Here is a 14,242-nt window from a genome sequence, read left to right on the forward strand (position 1 = left end):
TGTACTAGAAAATTAGTCCAACCAGAGAGTATCCTATATATTCACAAAACCACAATTCGCCCATGCATGGAGTATTGTTACAATATTTGTATTGGTGCATCTGCCACTAGTCTCTCAATCTTAAACGGGGTCCAAAAGAGAGTGTCAAACCTAATAAATCCCACACTAGCAGCCAAGTTCCAACCTCTGTCCAATCATCATAGTGTTCCATTCCTGTACCTGTTTTACAAATATTTTAACAGAATGTGCTCTGATGAACTCATTACACTTGTGCCCCTTCAATGTATATACTCATGACTAGGGTTGTGACAACATATTCTTTTCATTGTTTTGACTCGAGTATATATCTGTAAATGTCTTATATGGTTCTCGGTTGATTAATTGTGTCTAACTGTGTCGGATATATACTTGAGAGTCAAAACAATGAAAAGAATATGCTGTTGTCACATCCTTACTCATGACTAACTCGACAAGCAGAAAAATCCTACTCCTTCACTATTGAGGTCTAAGATGCCAGAAAGCCTTCTACTCTATTAGTTCCCCCCCCTAGACTGTTGCACTTTCGAATTCATTCCCTATTTCCTACTTCCCTGACTGTACTAAACTACAGAAGCTCAATTATATAACAGACATCTTGCTGCTCAGTTCCTCACAGTTTTCTGGTAGACACAATCCCAAATAGTGTCCTCTTACATTCCAAGTGACAATATTTCTTGTCTGGCATAGAAAAAGAGTAAAAAAAAAACAAGGGTATAGTTCCTGATTTTTATAAACAACCTCCCCAATGAAATTCTGTCTGAATGGGTGTCTATTTGCTAATGACATCACACTCTAATTTTGACATGTGGGTAAAAAAGACATGCACATATTCATGTCAATGGCTGAGTCCTTAGAAAATGACCACTAGTTTGTAATTGAATGAAGACAAAAATGGATAGTAACATTTATGCTACTAAGGAATCAACCAAATAAAAAAAAAAAAAACATGCCATGTCACAAAACAATTACAACAATGGCCAAACTACATGAATTTTACTTTAGAATTGCTACTGCATCCACCATATTCCCCAGATCTGGCCCCCAGTGATTCCTCCCTGTTTGCAAACCTCAAAAGAATACTTCAGGCAAAGAGATTTGACCTCAGTAAGAAAGCGATACAAGAAACTGAAACCTATTTTTAGGCCAAAAACAAATTGTTCTAAAAAAATTGTATCAAATAGAAAAGCATTTGAATCAGTCTATCAACTTAGAATGGACTATGTTTATGAATAAATTTGAATTTGATTGATATTGTTTAATTAGTAAAGCATGTGTTATCATTATTTGTATAAGGTCATGAACAATTCTGTGAGATACAGGACTACTGCCAGTACCCTCAAAATGCATCGTTGGATTGTGACGAATACCAGGGACATGCTTAGGGTGAGGAAAGCAAAGTTTCCAGCTACGATTATGGTCTTTGGTGTGGTTTCAAGTGAAGGCAACACTATGCCACCTCACATCTTAGAAGTCAGCTTGAAAACCAACATCAAACTGTACCTGGATGTGCTGAAGAGTGTAGTGATCCCCTAGTGCAATCAAGTGACCACTGACAGATACTGGGTGTGGCAGTAAGACGGCGCCGGCCCACAAGTCTAAAGAGACCCAGGCTTGGCTTCAGAAGGAGTGCTACGACTTTGTAAACTTTTCTTATTGGCTTCCCTTCTCCTCCGACCAGTACCTGTTGGACATAAGTCGAAAACATCACCAACAATACCTCCCACAACACCAAAGCCAGCCTGATCGTCACCATCCACTGAGTATTGTGACGTCAGAGCAAAGCGAACATTCAATCTCTCTACTTACTCTCTATATATATCTCGTTATCTCTCTCTCTTCCTAAGACCTAATCAATCAGATAACCCCTCTCTCTGTAAATGATGTGGCGTGGCAGTCACTTGGCTGAGGGAAGTGGGACAGAGGTTGGGTGTGAATATCGCCGTAATGAGCGGAAATACGTCGTCATGGCAACCAGACAGCGAACATTTGTGGCGGGAAAAGCTGACCACGAGGGATTTGAAAATAAGAAATAAACAGTTGGCGAAAAGAAGTAATACAGCCCGGTGTACAAACATTATCTCCGAGGATCGAACCTCATCGAAGATTGAGATTTGAATCAATTGAATTGTGGATTATTATTCAAATACAATCGTATTGTCGATTGAACTCAACATTTAATCTGATTGAGATTTGAATTAATTAAATTGCGGATTATTATTCAAATACAATCGTATTGTCGATTGAACTCATATATATTCTTCTTTGGAACTAAGATTCGAGGAAGAGATAGACTTTCACCATCTCAACTTTTTTCTTGGATATTGTGTTTGCGAACTTATGATCCGTGTTTAACCTAATGGACAAAACAGCTAAGTTTGGCCTATCTCATGCCAATATCTTTTCTTATCCACAAACTTGTAATTGCATGTCGCATACATCTGGCAAACATCCCCAAAAATACGTCTATCTCACTCATTCTTTTTATCGGAGCTTTTTCTTCTTCCTTTTTGTATATAAAAGTCTTCCTTTAATTTTAAACTTTGATTGAGTGTTTGCTTCGTCATTTATTGCTCTGTTGTTCCATTCCCCTTAATGATATGTTTCGCTGGTTGATCCGACATCCGACGATTAATCGAAGATAATTATGAGACATTGGATATAAAATAAAATAAATTTTTGTGTCTCGATCTGATTGCCAATCAATTCGGTCATCCATTAACCGGGTCGTGACAGTATTCACAGAGTTTCTGCCAGCACTTATGGAAAGGGCATGCTCCCAGTTCCGAACCCGTATCAAAACGGTGATTGAGGCTGGAGGCGGCTACATTGAATAGATGGACTACTTCATTTGGTCTTATGTCGAGAACATCACCAACATGACTTCCCACAACAGTAAAGCCAGCCTGATCGCTGCTATCGGCCGAGTAATCGCCGAGCTCCCGCCGGCCCTTGTGGAAAAAGGCATGATCTCGCTTCCGGTCCCGTACAGAGGGGGCGATTAAGGCTGAAGGCAGCTACATTGAATAGATGCCAGCTCTACTACATAATCAAGCTACCTGAATTAATTTTTTCAATTAAAGTTTTAAAATAAAGCTGTAGTGTTGTTTTCTTTAGGGCGACACTTTTATTGTTCCACTCTATGCACGTAAGGTTTAGTAACATTATCTCATAGCCTTGAACCCCTGAAGGAGCATAGGCCATCCATAACTTTGTAGATGCTTTTGTAGTGAGGAGTTCTTTTTTCAAGGTGAGGATGCTGGCCCATGCCCAACTTTCCCAGAGGGTACATACAGCGCCTGGTCTTCCCAAATGGTCACCCATTTGGTACTGGCCAGGCTGGACATTGCTTAACTTCAATGTGGCAAGAACCAGTGTGTCAACGTGATTGTGCCGTACAGTAACATTATATGGTTTTAAAATCGGTGCAAAACTGTTCTGTTACATTTTTTTTTAGTATTGATAAATCATATTCCAATGATTAGAGGAAATAATTAATTCACGATCAAAATTTGTTTAATTTTATTTTCTTACCATTTAATTTTTTATTATTGCTTTAATTTAGGCAAATACCTATATTTTCTTTTTTACTGTCTTACACGTGTTTCACCATTATGATGGCAAAAATATTGTCTTGATTCCACTGAGCAGATATGTAAGCTGCAAATTACGCGCCTTACACCGAATTTGCCACTTACGTAACAGCGAAATAAAGAAATCTCTTTTAGTACAAAAAAAAGGTTAATTAAATCTTTGAACATAGTCGTATCACGGCTATTGAATATAAATATAATAATGTAATGATTAGGTTAAAGTCTAACATATCTAAAGTTTATATGAAAAAATTAACTAAGAAAAACGTAAATATGATTTAAGAATCAGGAATTAGTTTCATATTAAAAGCCTCAATTCGTAGACATTCATGCAGACGACATTACAATCTATGGCAACACTTCAAGGGCCGATAATGACCAACATTTTTGATTCTCTCTCTTATGATCTTGAGAACGTGGTGCAATGGGGAAAAAAGTGGCTGGTTATTTTTAATGTATTGAAAATCAAGCTTCTCTACTTTCATCATAATCGCCCTGACCTCTGTCTGGCATCAATTGAAATGAATGACTTTTGTCTTGAGGAGGCATCACGTCTTGATAAGTTTCTGGGACTGACCTTCACTCATGAGCTGAAATGAAACACATACATTAAATCTGTTGCCAAGATCGCTGGAAAAATGATTGGATCATTCTACCACTCCAGTACATATCTCACACTGTATAAGAGTCAGGTACATCCTAAAATGGACTATTGTTGCCACATCTGTGCAGGAGCTGCTCAGTGCACTCTTTCCTGCCTATAGTCATACTCATGCAGTACTGTTTCGCTGTATCACAGCTCATCAGTACGGCTAGACCAGCAACTACCTCCAGCCAGGATTGAAACTCAGCCACCCAGGTGACAGTCAGCGATTCTCACCGTTACGCTGTTTTGTTAATGCTAAAATGAGTATGCAAAATTACAATGTTTAAACATTGTCCAAACACCTAAGCTCTGTTTGTTTACACAAAGAGCATTGCTTTGTATGCTAGCGGCAATTTTTTAGTACTGATGATCTCTCCTTTCTAAATCCCTCAAAATAGCTTGAGAAAGCGAGGGCGAAACCAGTCAGCTGACCCCCCCCCTTATTTTCCATGTCTCTTCTTCACCCCCTTCCGGTGCTGAAGTGATCATTATTCCTTATAAATTGATTAAAGAAAAAAAATCATCATTTCATTTACAAGTTTCCATTCTTCTATCTCGACTTTAAGAGAAAAGTCTATAACTTTCAGTGGATATTCACAGTTGCTAAACTTCCAGTTCTGCTTTTGGGAGCAGATTTTTTTACATCAATTTGGCATACTTGTCAATATTAAACGAGGAAGTTTAATGGATACCAATACAGGATTATATCATGGTAAAATTAATAATCCAACAAAAATAAGTCCCATCATTAAAAATTTTTCTTCATTTTAAAACGCATTTTACTTTTAATCATGAATTATAAAAGTCTTCCCTTTATGATTGCAATATTTAAATTCTGTACCCCCCCAAAGAATCATGATATCTATCTATCTATCTATACTCCTATAAATTCGTTTTTATTTTGTGTGTATTGATATTTATATTAAAAACCCTCTTTTCTATTTATTTAAAAACAAAATACAATTTTTTTTTTTTTTTTTTTATACATGGGTTGTGGAATTGCATTCACTAGCAAAAGATCTAGCTAATTTGCATATTCTTTTAAACATTCATTTTAAATAATTCCTATTAGTTGCTTCGGTTTTCTAATGGGATACTCATCTTTAGTTAACTATTATGTGTAATTATAGTCATACAGATATTCTACATGATTTATACTTGCATAATATTTGCGTAAAAAGTTTATAGTAAACACAAAATTGTTTCCATATATATTTATGTATACATATATGTTTTTGTTTAACAAATTTTCCTACCAAACTCCTCCTAGAGTTTTTGGTCTACAGATATGAAACTTCATATATAAGGTATTTGAATCCATGCAAACTCAGTGCAAAAGTGTGAAAATTTAAAAAAAAATGAAATTTGGCAGGTAAAGGTCGAACGCCTGCATTACGAATACATAACATAGTGGCTATTGGTTCATGTTTTAATTTTTAACCTTGCCGGGAAGATGTTTTCATTGCACATTTTGTTGCAACTTAAAAACATTATCTTTCATCTAGTAGTGCACATTACATAAAATAAATCCAAGGTAATTTTTTGATTCAATTTAAATTAAATTTTTATACCTTACTTTGTAAAATTTATAAAAGTGCACTTTGAAGATAAATAAATTTCAAATTGAATCTTCTACCTTTATTTTTAAAGCCTATAGTAAAAACATTTTGTTTAATAATTTTCATGCTTTGGAAGAAATGCTTTTCTAACTTGTATATATATATATATATATATATATATATATATATATATATATATATATTTTTAAAACAGTAATCTACGTACATGCATGTTTTGGGGCCCTACCCCTCTTCAACATAGCTTGACTGTTATTAGGACTCGAACCCTGGACCTTATGTATTTCAGTCCATCGTCTTATTCATAACGCTATGATGCCATAGACGATTTTACTGTTTAGTTTTTATCGTTTATATATATTTACGTAGTTTTTGTTGTTGATTTTTAAAACGATATTAAGATTAGCGTCTTCACATTGAGAGATCGGATGTTTTTTTAGAAACTGCCAATTTTTTATTTTGGATGTAAACAAATAATATTTTTATTTATTTATATATATGCAAATATCAGGTTGACAAGAGAGTTCTTATGGTTTTTAACTTTTAAATTCAGATGAACATATCTCGGCTCAAAATTTTATTGATCAAAGTAAGCACCATCAGCATTAACAAACATTTGCCAATGCAAAACAAGTGTATTTATGCCAGCAACATAAAAATCTTGCATTCTGGTAGCAATGAAGTCGTTGAAGTCGTTTTTGATATCGCTTAGGTCTTTGAAGCATTTCTTTTTTTTTTTTTTTTTTTTTTTTTTTTTTTTACATAGGCGTCACCACATTATCAAGGCCCAGAGGCCACTCAAAGATAAGGGTTAGAGAGTGTACAGTAGAAATTGGTCAATATAGTAATCATTAGTAATGAAAATTTGGTAAATTTGATAACTTATATGGAACGGCTCATCAAGAACTTATTTACTTTAGACTTGAACACAACCATATTGTAGTCAGCCGGAAAGCAGGAAAACTCATACAGAAAGTTGTCGAGATGCTTGAAAAAGTAATAGTTGATAGTGAGAGGTCTGGAGAGCATTCAGCTTCTGCAAGATCAGTTTAGCAATGTGCGGGCAGGCATTGTTGTAGAGGAGAATTGGTCCTTTTCTGTTGACAAATGCTGGGTGTTGTTGTCGAAGTTTCTGATGCATTTCATCTACTTGTTCACAGTACTTTTCTATTGTAAAAACTATAATGAATGAGACTGGTCGAAAACCACCAAACAATCAGTACGAACATCTTTTGGTGCAACTCTGGCTTTGGGAAGTATCGTGGAGCTCCGTTGATGTGTAACCACAAAGCTGAGCATAAAGAACCCACTTTTCATCACAAGTTACAACCCGGTCGAGAAAAGGGTCGTTCTTGCATAAAAGAAGGGGAGATGACACTTTCTAACAGCGTTTCTTTTGGTTGTCGTTCAATTTGTGAGACACCCATTTATCAATTTTTTTTTTTTGTTTTTCCAATCTAATTCAAAAGCAAGTTCTTGGACAGTTGTGCGTGGATTGACTTTGACTAAGGCTCTTAATTGATCAATGTCAACATCCGTTGACCAACCACTATGCTCATCATCTTCAAGACTCTCGTCACCACCACAAAATTTCTTAAACCACCATTGTGCTGTGCTTTTAGTAGTGGTTCCTGGGCCAAACGATTCATTGATATCGCGAGCTGCTTCAGTAACTTTTCGGCCTAGGTTGAATTGAAATAAGAAAATCGTGCAAATTTTGTTTTTATTTTCCATCTTGTATTCAACGTTCTGAAAATAAGACATAATTGTTTTAAAACGATTGTAATTTAAACGATTAAATAGAGCGAAAAACGCTCTTTAAAAATGATATACAAAGTAATGGTATTATAACGAAAACTTATTTGAAAATACATCATTTGAAATCAAAATTTAAAATTCCGCAAGAACTTTCTTCTGAACCTAATATACATATATATGTACATATATATATATATATATATATATATATATATATATATATAAGTGATGAGACGATTCCAATATTTTTCCCAATTCCGATACAAGTACTGATTTCTTACTAAATTCCCGATTCCGATACAAGTACCAATTCCTAAATTCTTTATAAATCTCTAAATATTTACTATAAAGTTGTTATTTTTTTGGATTATTGTAAAAACACATTTTAAGTTTGCAGATATTTTCTTTAACGTGAAAATGCACATGGGGGGGGGTAATCTACAGATTTTATTCGTTTTTGTTTTCATTTCAGGTTACTTAATGCCGAATCCAGTGATTTTGAAAAAAAAAATTTAATAGAGTATATTTTTTTTTTTTTAAGTCAGTTTCCTGTTAACCCATAGTTGGGACCCTAACAGGTACTACCACTTCAGGTCAGAGTGGACCTGGGAGCAATGGCAATTAAAGGGTGGCTCCACACTCCCCAAAGCCCACGGATATAGTTTAAGATCATATCCAGGACCATCTACAGATTTTAGTTTGACTTGTAATTATGAAATCAATATGTATTGTTTTATAATTACTACCAGCCGCAGAAGATTTTGTTTTAAACAAAATCAAATAAACAAGAAATAAAGGAATCGTTTTGGCATCGGAAAATAAATGTAAATTTTTCCGATTCTGATACCGATTCCGATACCCCAAAAAGTTCTGATTTTTCCAATTCCCAATTCCGATCCTGATTAATCGTCCTAACACTAATATATATATTTATTATTTTTTTAGCTGTTTAATTTTTATTTTATAATTTTCTACAGAGTAATGGATCGGCTTATCACTCACAAACAGCATTGCAGGTGGGGAGTATACTTCTGGAGGTGAACGACTCGCCTCTCATTGGATTACAACACAGCGATGTAGCTGCCTCGATAGCCAATGCCTTCCTGGACGAGACCAGTGACGACCTAACATTTCTCATCACAGAACCCGGATGGGAGATAAAAATGCCCAATAAATGACCATCATACCTCAAGAGTTGAAACAAATCAAACTGAAACACAAGACACTCAAGTCAAATTATCACAATTCAAAAGACAATGATATTTAAGTTTTTATTTTTCCGAAATTTTTTAGATGAGAAATATTATATACATTATTTGGACTACTGTTCTCATCTTGGATGCTATTTTCACAACGTTTTAGCTGATGTATTTCCGACCTTTTTCCGGTGCGTCTTGTCGAACTCTGGAGTCTGAATAAAATTTTGAATGGAACCCTTTTTTTAAATCATTGGGATAGCTTCCTCTCTTTCTGTCAGCCACAGAAGTCCTGAATATGTCATAATTGTATTCTTAGTTTGATCCGTACTGAAGATTGGACCGTCAACCTCCAGAAAACTAATTACTACTTAACACTTGTATCCGTTGCACCATGGGTCCTTGATGGTCATTCTAGTATGAATTTTAGGTGCCCTAAACCTATTCTTGTTTTAGATCTTACTACTTATTACTATATATATATGAAAGAGGAGGGATAAATTTAAGAAATATTAAAAGTAGGTAATATAAGGGTAAATCGGTGAGTAGTATATATGTATATATATATATATATATATATATATATATATATATATAACATTTTTATTTATTTATAATTTTTAAAACAGTAATCTACGTACACGTGTGTTTCGAGTTCACTAACTCTCATCAGCATAGCTTGACTGTTTTTTTGGATCAAACTCCAGACAAAAAAAAACAACAACAAATATATATATATATATATATATATATATATATATATATATATATACCGTCCTGGTCAAAATCATATTCCATTGGAAATCATTTTCCATCATATTTTTCCTTTTGGCAATGGTTTCAGCCATTTGTTTGATTAAAAATTCGATAATATGCGTAAACGCTTACTTTCTTAAGTGGTCTTATAACTTTGACCAGGACTATATATATATATGTATAATATAAAGCTGAACGTCTGTGTGTGTGTCTGGTCACGAATAGGCTCCTATATGGTTGACTATTATAGAAAACTGATCCTATATAATGATAGAAGATGTATCGAGACACAGGAATGGGTATGTTTGATCTGGCATGATGATGATTCATTAAAATTGTGGGGTCAGCGTACGCACCTGGTCCACAAAGTATGGAAATAAAAAATTTAAAAATGAAAAATAAACGTTTACAAGTGTTTTTGATATAGATGTACATAAAAATACTTTGATAAGTATGTTTTAACTTAAATAGGGATGGTATAATAAAATTGTGGGGTTTGCGTTCGCGCCTGGCCTCCATAGAATGGAAATAGGCACACATTTTAATAAAGCCTTTTCATATCTATCTGCGTAAGTATACTTTAATAATTATGTTTCAGTTTGAAGAAATACGCTATAATAAAATTATGGGGTGTTGGTTCGCGCCTGACCTCCATAGAATGGAAATATGTCACAAAGTTTAACAAGGTTTTTTAATATAGATCCACAGAATATTGTGGTAAGTGTTTCAGTGTGAACAGGTATGGTATAATAAATTATGGGGTTTATCTATTTTATTTTTACTTTCATCATATTTTGCTTTGGTTTCGATACCCCCAAATTCGAAGCTATCTCTTTACAACCCTTCCTTTTCATAAGCTATCATACTTTCATAAATCAGAGTCCATTTTCTGTAGGCTGTTTTTGAACCCAGTTAACGACGGGTACTTTTGCTAGTATATATATAAATAAAAAAATTGTAAATATATATTTTACATGAATTTATTGTTCGACAGGATACTCAAAAAGGTATAATGAAATTTCCCTAATCCGTAAAGTTTCAAAGACATGCGTTCTTCTCATCATAGGAAAGATATTAGCAAATGAATATTATAGCGAAGCTCTGAATTTGTTGGTAATGGCATTGATTGAAACAATATTGCATGAAAACTAATCATAAATGCAAAAAAAAAACATAAATGAAAAGATATGGAGAAATCCAGTATTCTCAATACGAAAATTTTATATATATATATATATATATATATATATATATATATATAATCTATAAAAGTGAGAGTGCCTGTGTGTGTGTGTGTGTCTGTGTACATTTCCCTACACAATAACTGCCAATTTTCAATCTACAGACTCGAAATTTGATATACAGGGTATGGAGATTTGGAAAAATCTTTTTAATCTGTTTTCGGCCAGAAATTTGGCTGTTACGGGGTCAAAGTTTAACCATTTGACCTTTGAGAACTCTACCAAACTCCTCTGCCAATTTTGGGTCTAAACACTTGAAATTTTAGATATAGGTTACTTGGACATGAATCTAACTTAATAACTTGATTTGAGCCCAAAACAATAAGTGTTAAGAGGTCATAATAGGGGTCAAAATTTTAAAAAATTTGACCTCTGCAGTCTCTACCAAATTACTCAGACAATTTCTGGTCTAAACATTTGAAATTTTACATGAAGGGTATTCAGGCTTTTTAAATGGTTTGAGTCGAAAATTTGAACTACCAATATATAAGTGTATGTATGTATGTTTGCATGTCTGCCTAAAACTTTCGACAGATTTTCACAAGATTTGTATCGTTTTTAAGCTCGACACTTCAGATGACAAATACCGAAAAGTTGGCTAAAAACATTTATTTCTTCACTCTCAACTGGGCACTTTTCTACAGGGAGGGGTCGCTTATTTCGCCGATATTTTCGAAAGTCATCTCCTCTTTTCAATTAACTAGCCTTAATTTTAACCTACATCACTTCCATGTTTTTTCCCGTTCTTTTCCTCTTTCGCGGTACGGGTTCGAGCCTGACTTCTTACTACCACTTTTTATTTTTGCTCAACACACACACCTCCAAACACCTGGGCAACGCCGGGCATCCATGCTAGTATATATATAAGATAATAATTTTATATTTAATAATAGATCTCCTTGGATTACTAGGAAAAAGAAAGAAAGAAAACGGTGCAGAAAAAAGAAAGAAAGAGTAGAAGAAAGAAAGGAAGAAAGAAAAGGGCAGAAGAAAAAAGGGAAAGTAGAAGAAAGAAAGGGGAGAAAGAAAGACAGGTTAGACCATGGTAGAGAAAAAGGGTTGTTACGATCGGAGGTTACGTCGGCTGAAACACAGCGAGAATACCATCCAAGAGTAGTTAGAATAATCCAAACTTATTTTTCATCTTTAATTCTTCAAAAATTGTATTTTTCTATACCTTTTCTTTATGTGAGTCAAAGAAACAACACAAGTTTTTTGCAGCTAATTTTCTAATAAACTATGATCATGTAAGTTTCTCCAACTCTCTTGAACACTGGTCCAGTCTAATTATACAAAATCAGCAGTGACAATGGTGTATACATATATGGTAAAACTGGTAGTTAGTAAAAACCTGAAGAGAGTGCTCAATACTATTGCAGAGCAAATATGTGTTTTATATTTTTTATTACCGTTTTATCTGTTTGGTTACATATGTTTCGAATGTTGGACCATGTTTACGATCAAACAGCCTCGTCAGACTTTACAGAAAACCTGTTTTCTGTAAGGTCTGACGAGGCTGCTGTATCATAAACATGGTCCAACATCCGAAACCTATGTAACCAAACAGATAAAACGGTAATAAAAAAATAAAACATATATATATATTTACATTTCTTTTCATAGTTTTCCTCTTTAATCATTCCATTGAAACTTTTTACTCAGCACTCCTGTTTTTCTATCAAACTCATTTTAAGCATCATTTATTACAATCTGTGTTTTGTATTTTATGCTTTTTTTTACTACAAAGTCATCGCTTATCATGGCCGAGAGGCCACTCGAGGACAAGGATGAGAGAGATTGTCAGCTGAATGATGGTCACCATCATGAGAAGCTTGGAAATAATGGATGGAATGGGCAAAAGATTACTACAGAAAAATTGATTATCTAAGAGGATAGCTTAACAAGTATTTGTTTACATTAGACTTGAAGACAACCAAGATGTAGCCGGTTGAGAAGCAGCCTAATGGTATCTTATTTCTCAGATGGGATGGTTTAGGAAAGAAACTTTGTTATGAAAGTTTTGTTTGATTTTTGATAGAGAGAGAGAGAGAGAGAGACAGAGAGAGAGAGAGGGAAAAGTTCTTTTTTATTAGAGTGTCACTACTTATCAAAGGTCAAATGCCACTCGAGGATAAAGGTTAAATAAGTATGAGGTGGACGGTGAGGTAAAACAGTCTTGATTCATAAGAGGACGACTCAACAAGAATTTGTTTAGATTGGACTTGAAAGCATCCATATTATAATTAGCTGGGAAGCAAGCCTGTGCTATAATGTTCCACAAATGGGAAGTTCTAAGAAATAAACTTTATTCATTGAAGTTTCCTTAGTTTTAAGTAGAGAGAGTGAGAAAGCAAAACTATTGACAGTGGTGGTAGCTAGACGAATTTTTGTTATGAGTGTTTTACGGAGACCATACATTGAAGCTCTTATAGTCTGATACTCACCACTGGTTCAGTAATTAGACTGAGCTAGTGTTTAAGAGAGATGGAGAAAAGTTATAGGTTATTAGAGCCAGCTGCAACTCTAAAAGCTATGTTTAAAGTGACATTTAATTGTTTCTGAGGTTACCTTTTTATCTTCGGTTCCAAAACAAGAGACTTACGTCTTTGACTTAATTTTTTTATCATGCGATTCCTATTACATTGTTAAAATTGTTTTTTTTTCCAGATAAGCTTAAAAATCTATACATGATATCCGTACAATTAATCTAGTAATTTTGAATTATGCATTGACAACTTTTATGACCTTTTACATTTCCGTGCCTTTTATATTCATTCAGTTTATTTTCAACTGGTTGCCTACAAATTGATGCTATATATATATATATATATATATATATATATATATATATATATATATATTTATATTAGTGAGGGGATGATTCCAATATTTTTCTCGACTACAATACAATTACTGATTTTAATTCCGGTTCTGTATAAATCCCTAAATATTTAATTATAAAATTGTTATTTTTTTCTAATTATCATAAAAGCACATGTTAAATGTGCAGGTATTTTCTCAAGCATAGAAACCCACTTGTAAGGCGGGGTGGATCTATAGATTTTCGTTTTAGTGGTAATTTAAAATCAATAAATATTTATTATTTTTATCATTGTTAGAATCAGTTGAATAAAACAAGACAAAATAATCGTTTTTGGCATCAGAAAATATGCACAAATTTTTTCAATTCCAATACCAATTCTGACACCCTGAAAACTTCCTATTTTTCCAATTCAATTAATCGTCCCAACACTAATATTGTATATATATATATATATATATATATATATATGTACTTATTTTTTATAAATAAAATTTTATTATCTAAAGACATATGTTTCATGTTTCATGTTCACTAAGAATCATCAGTAGGACTTATATAACTATACCACCAGTCAAACTATGGATTGACTTCATATATATATATATATATATATAT

General features: G+C 33.7%; 1 protein-coding gene across 2 annotated transcripts in view; it reads left to right on the plus strand.

Annotated features, from left to right (window-relative positions):
- Window positions 1–9,539, plus strand: part of LOC145286271 (whirlin-like) — a 31,899-nt gene extending 22,360 nt beyond the window's left edge. For both annotated transcript variants that reach the window (XM_080135106.1, XM_080135107.1), the window contains exon 4: window positions 8,588–9,539. In XM_080135106.1, coding sequence (XP_079991232.1) covers window positions 8,588–8,788 — 201 coding nt within the window. In that variant the 3' untranslated portion in view covers window positions 8,789–9,539. The remainder of the gene's footprint in view (window positions 1–8,587) is intronic.
- Window positions 9,540–14,242: the final 4,703 nt, after the last annotated feature.

This window comes from Euprymna scolopes, chromosome 10, assembly GCF_053919585.1.
Source record: "Euprymna scolopes isolate OS-2025 chromosome 10, ASM5391958v1, whole genome shotgun sequence".
Taxonomy (NCBI): Eukaryota; Metazoa; Mollusca; class Cephalopoda; order Sepiida; family Sepiolidae; genus Euprymna; species Euprymna scolopes.